Source organism: Pavona decussata, unplaced genomic scaffold (assembly GCF_977016875.1).
Source record: "Pavona decussata unplaced genomic scaffold, jaPavDecu1.1 SCAFFOLD_26, whole genome shotgun sequence".
Taxonomy (NCBI): domain Eukaryota; kingdom Metazoa; phylum Cnidaria; class Anthozoa; order Scleractinia; family Agariciidae; genus Pavona; species Pavona decussata.
The window spans coordinates 2,266,501-2,272,500 of NW_028145449.1; the positions used below are offsets into that span (position 1 = coordinate 2,266,501).

The 6,000-nt window shown below is 40.3% G+C and overlaps 1 protein-coding gene across 3 annotated transcripts in view; it reads left to right on the top strand.

Annotated features, from left to right (window-relative positions):
• The window catches only part of LOC146485501 (myosin IA heavy chain-like), a 34,966-nt gene that overhangs the window by 21,094 nt on the left and 7,872 nt on the right, over nucleotides 1–6,000 (top strand). For 2 of the 3 annotated variants that reach the window (XM_085103393.1, XM_085103395.1), the window contains 5 exons: nucleotides 126–207; nucleotides 2,032–2,123; nucleotides 2,592–2,678; nucleotides 3,568–3,649; nucleotides 5,038–5,243. In XM_085103393.1, coding sequence (XP_084959519.1) covers nucleotides 126–207; nucleotides 2,032–2,123; nucleotides 2,592–2,678; nucleotides 3,568–3,649; nucleotides 5,038–5,243 — 549 coding nt within the window. The remainder of the gene's footprint in view (nucleotides 1–125; nucleotides 208–2,031; nucleotides 2,124–2,591; nucleotides 2,679–3,567; nucleotides 3,650–5,037; nucleotides 5,244–6,000) is intronic. The other variant, XM_085103394.1, reaches the window with a different exon arrangement.

The window sequence follows — 6,000 nt, forward strand, 5'->3', positions numbered from 1 at the left end:
AATTAACAGTCATAAAATTAAAAGCAAGACCAAAGTTATTAAATATTAATAATTTAAAAACACATCACTTACTGTAGATTAAATTGTTGAGGTACTTTACGTTTCTTATCTTAATTTCTCGACAGGTGTTCCTAACTTACTGGTGTTTGGAAAAGTTGAATTCATTGATAGATCGCTTGGGTGTAGTTGCTGTTGTGATACAGAAAGGTAATCTGCAACTTTGACACGGGAAACGTTTTTGTTGCCCCATGACAGATCATGTGACGGTATTTTTGGGAGTAGTCTCTTTTATAATTGGTCATATTCACGCTGGCAGGCATTCTTTACTTCCAAAAAGGCAAACGACCGATTTTCCTGGGAATATCACGTGGTTTGTACTGGACAATTAGCATATTTAGCAAATAATGTCTATGGTCCATAAATATATCAGATCAAAGTGACCCTCCAGACGTTGGCGACGGTTTCTCCTTTTGCCACTGCGCATACGTTCTGCGCATCTCTGGATAGTCCGAGAACCTCTAGTTTCTTAAGGAAGATGCCTTCTAATTCAAAGGTATTTTTGCACGGCTTGTGATTGTACGAGATAAGAAGGTCTTAGCAAGGGCTATGAAATCCAAAAACAAAATTGGAGGTAACGAAACATTTTTCAGAGATGATTAACTTTCAATTTGGAAAAAAAAAGTCATACATTGTTTTGTATTTTCAGACAATTTTGGAATTATTGTTGATCGATCGATCGATCGATCGATCAATCAATCAATCAATCGATCGATCGATCGATCGATCGATCGATCGATCGATCGATCGATCGATCGATCGATCGATCGATCAATCAATCAATCAATCAATCAATCAATCAATCAGTCAATCAATTATTATCTCTAAAAAATGTTAGGTTACCCCTAATTTTATTCCAATAGCCTTGCTAAGATCTGCTTTTCCCGCAAAGTCATGAACCGCGCAAAAATACTTCCTTATTAGGAGGAACCGTCCCAAGTAGGTCCTTCAGAGTGTGCAGTGCACTCTTCGCAGGGTAAATTCAAGGCTACTGAAAGAACCATGTTTTGTTCAACCAAGCCCTAATAAGCTGAGGTAGTCAGTTCAATTGCACTGTTAAGCTGCTTGGAATACTTTAGGTGATACAGAAATTACTATTAAATGCCAGGGTGAATAATACATTCGATAATGTATATTGTAAAGCAAGAGCCGATAACATACTTTCAAGAAAATGTTTGTTACTCCACCAATGTTGTGACAGTTGAAAAAAGTTACACAATTTTGGAATAGTGTTTTGCGCCATTTTAAATGATGTTGTCTACAGGCTCTCTTTATTCTCTACAAATTGAATTACATTCACTGGCTAAAGAAAACAAACAAACTTGTCACATAGGTAACAAGCATGTTTGACCACTTTTTGGAACCGTTTGTCATAGTCTTGTGGTATCTGACAGGAAGGTACAGCCTAGGTTTTCAACCATTCCCCCCCCCCCCCCCCCCCAATCCCAGACAAAAAGGTCGTTACACCTAGGCGCTTCATAACCCTTTTCGCACATAGCAAAGTTGGCAGCACAGGCTAGACTTTGGGGACTTCAAGGGAAGCATGTCTTCATTTTTTTCAACTATGATAAAGGGATAAGGGATGCTTGGATTTCTTCCGTCAGGTTGCAGTTGTAGCTTTAAGGTAAATGCTTTTTTTTAAGATAAAAGCTTGACCAATCCGAGGTACGGAAAAAAGATGGCGGCGGTACATTTTACCACAGTACCTTGCGAACCTAACACAGCCAATACGCACATAGATAGCCATATTTTTTGGCGAAATTCGTCCCTGTACTAACAAAATTGTGTATGCTAGGTTTGAAGTTTTTGGAACTGTTTCTGTACTTTTTTATGAGCGTCTTTAGTGTTTTAGCATGTTAACAATTTTGGGTAAATGTACCAGTTGCCATCTTTATCCATACGGTGGATTGACCACCGTGCATCCAATCAGCTGTTAAGACGGCGTCATTATATCAAATTTTCTTTTACATTCAGCTTTTAGAGGATGGCAGGCCAGAAGACTCTATTCCAGGCTAAAACACCTGAAAGTGGCACAGGAAAATGCTGTCCAGAATTTTCTAGACTCGGTAGGTCATAGTAGAAGGCGTACGTCTCAGGTATTTAATACAAATGTTTTAGGAGGAAACTCTAATCGGATCAACCAAAAACAATTGAAGGTGGAAAGATTTCGATCCAGCAGAACACGACATTTCTAACTTAAAGGGACTATGTCAACCCAGGCGCATGCGCGCGTTGGTGAGAACCACTTCGACAATCTGGTTTTCGCAGAATCATAAGCGGATTCCCAACAAATATATATATATATATATACCTTCTGATTATTGTGATTCCAATTCCATCGACCGTACGACTCCGCTGTTTGGTTTTCACTTGGTCGTAAGCACTGTTACGACCCTGTCGCTGGAGAAAACCAGCCTTCAATAACCTTATTGCCCCATGCTTATTTTGCACCACACCCGTCCGTCTCTATTTGTACCTGTCTCTGGCTACAATTTGTCGATCGTTGTGAAGTTTACGTGCACTTGTCTTTGTAGATTGGCAAACGAAGTGAAGTGATGTTTCAACATATTTCTAACCAAGTGATGGAAGAGGATGCCAAACATAAGCTGACACTGAACGAGGTAAAACTAACTCTTACACCAGTGACCACACCTTTTAACCTTAGTCGCCCTTTGAACGTACATCATCACAGAAACGCACTTAATAGCTTTCAAATGAATGGTCACACAGAATTTCATCCTCAAATTTCATCCTCAAAGATCGAACCCCTGTGTAGGGAATAATGAACAGCAGCATGGGAAAGTACTGCTCAGTAGCTTTCATTTGAATGGTCACACTTTAGGATTTCATCCACAGACTGAAAAGCTAGAACCACCTTGTACAGCATAATAAACAGCACCACAGGAAAGTACTGCTCAGTAGCTTTCATTCGAATAGTCACGCTTTAGGATTTCAACCACAGACTCAAAAATTAGAACCACCTTGTACAACATGATAAACAACATCACAGGAAAGTACTGCTCAGTAGCTTTTATTTGAATGGTCACACTTTAGAATTTCAACCACAGACTCAAAATAATTAAAAAGGACACAGGAAAATATTCCGCCATGGCTTTCATCTTAATAGTCACCCTTTTCAAACGCGCATCGTCATGAAAATGCAGTCAAGAGCTTTCATTTGAATTGCCACACTTTCGGTTCACTCACAGGTGCAACATTTAGTAATACCCCAGTCTGCGAGCCAGCCGACTTGATTTCCTTAATTTTCCAATAGAGAGCTCCATAGGGAAGTGCTTAGTAGCTTTGATTTGGTTGTCGCATTTTGTGTTTTCACCCAGGGGCGCAAAAGTTACAATCGCATTGTAACAAGGCGTTCTATTGCACAGTACATCTAAGAAGTATTCCTAAAAAAGGTTTCATTTTGTTAGGGAATCGTACCTGAATGCCAGAAGTAAGATAAAAATTGATGATTTATTTTACGTGCACCGTAACAGTGGTAAATATTTTTAGCAGAGGGCATCTCAACAGAGGCAGTCATGGAACCCAGACGCATTGAATCAAAAGAGTCCATCCTCGCCTTCAAAGCAGTCAGGTCGGGAGTTCCTCTTGTGTAATTTCAATTTCCCCATACGATATCACTACTTGATCAAATAAAGTAGTCATGAGAATATATAGAATGATCGCTAAAGATACGTAGAGTGACTTTTTAGCAAATTCTTCCAACTACTGTTAGTATCATAAGAAACAGGGAGCTTAAGCAACGACGACGGCAACGGCAACAAAAACGTCACCTGAAAATATATCTTTATTTCGTTTGTGCTATTTCGCGATTATTTCAACTCGCTCAACTTTCACAAAAATGGCGAACTATCCAGGAACCAAATTGGTAGGAGTGGCGTGCAAGTTAAGAAAGAAAATGAAAAATTCACCGTCGTGCGTTCACGTTCTCCACAAAACCTTAAATGTGGTCATTTCACGTTGTTGTTTTGCAGATGACGGCAAAGAAATGTACCAAAATGTAAAACGCAAGTGCAGGGCGATTGTTTTTGCTCATTAAACCTATTGTTTTGCGGCGTTGTCGTTGCCGTCGCCGTCGTCGTTCCTTTAGCTCCCTAATATGAAGAAGGGTACGGAAAATATACATCCTGACACTGGAGCTTAAAAGATTAGTGTGAGATAACGAAACAGCTTGTGCGCAGAAACGTTGATCTACAAAGAAAGCTACTAAACCAACGCAGACTGCAAAACAGCGCGTTTTTGTTTTTTTTTTTGTTTTGCGTTCGTCCGTCAAACTGGGGAAACGCGACATGCCTCTGGCGTGATGCTCGCGACGCGCGAGGGTCCACGTTTTCGATGTTTCGCACCTCGCGAGTTTGCATTTCGTGGTTTTGTGACCGTTTTGTAGTCTAGAAACAACTTGACTGCAGGTATTGTATCGGACGGGAGGAGACAAGTTTACTCCACCACTTAATGCCCTCCGCTCCAATTATCTCCTTTGTAGCATAAACCATCTTTGCGCAAGTTTTGAAAAGGTCGACTGACGGCAGTTTCAATATCCCTTCCCTCCCTCTAACACATGTACAGCTTCCTCCGTCTACAAGCCCAAAATGCAGTGGCTCTACTTCCACCACCAAACACCCTCTATTCCCAAGGTCCATTTCAAAAACACAATCGTTCATTGAGCAGTTTGGCAGACAATCGTCGTGTAGTGCAATTGCTATTCTTATTTTGACTTTCGATATTTGTTAAAGTATGTTTGTAAATAGTGGCTTAAATTGGGGAGCTTAAGCGACGACGACGGCAACGGTAACGACAACGCCGCAAAACAATAGGTTTAATGAACAAAAACAATCGCTCTGCACGTGCGTCGCCGCTGCTTAAGCTCCCTATTATTTCTAGTGGTCTGCAATGCTAGTTGATGTTTACAAACGAATTATCTAGCCTATCCTAATATGAACTTCTCTGTCTTGTTTTGACTAGGTTTTGATTTTAAAGATATACCGGACGGATTTCCTCCCTTATCTCCCCGGAAGACATCACTCCAGTCGAGGACATCAGACTTGTCAATCAGCTCAATCACAGGTGCATTCAGCTCAAGCACGCCATCCCGTCCGGGCCCCCCACAGTCAAGAATGTCGGATCTGTCCGTGACTTCTATCACCTCTATTGGTTCAGTGTTTTCAGTTGTGAGTTTGTGTAGTTTTGCTTTAAGAAGGATATATAGCGCACGCGTATTGCGGACGGAATAGACCCTTCTCCAAAATGGCGGCCGAAAATTCAAATAAGTTGAAATTAAAAACATATACCAGCACTAGAAAGAGCACTTTTACTTTAGTAACCCTGCAAAGTTTCAGCATATCAGGTGTAATATCAGCTGAGAAAATATAAGTTGAAAAATGAAAAATTTACAGACGTTTGTACGACTGGGGGTATGACGTTTACCCTCAGTCATACAAACGTCTGTAAATTTGTCAAATTTCATCTTACATTTTCTAAGCTGATATAACACCTAATATGCTGAAACATTGCAAGGTTACCAAAGTAAAGGTGGTCTTTCCGGTGCTGGTATCAGATTTTCATTCAGTTCAATTTTAACTCATTCAAATCTGTTGCCGCCATTTTGGAGAGGTTAGTCTCGCTTAACACTAGTTTCCATATCTCAGACTGAGCTTGGACACCATACGAGGCTTACACAATGTAGTATTCCTAATCGTCTTATCATTAACGTTCGCGAGAACAGAACCCCATTTATTAGGCAGAGAAATACTTTAAGTGAACAGAGCTCTAGTTTTACAAGGAACAGTATTTTGGGGTTTAACACCAATCTACAGCATTTAGTATTAAGTGCTGTTAGCTAGTCCTAGTTGGTGTAGTGCTTAAAGATTGAAGAAGTAAAACAAGCAACTCGGGTTCCAGCCGCACACTATTCTGATTTCTTTTCTT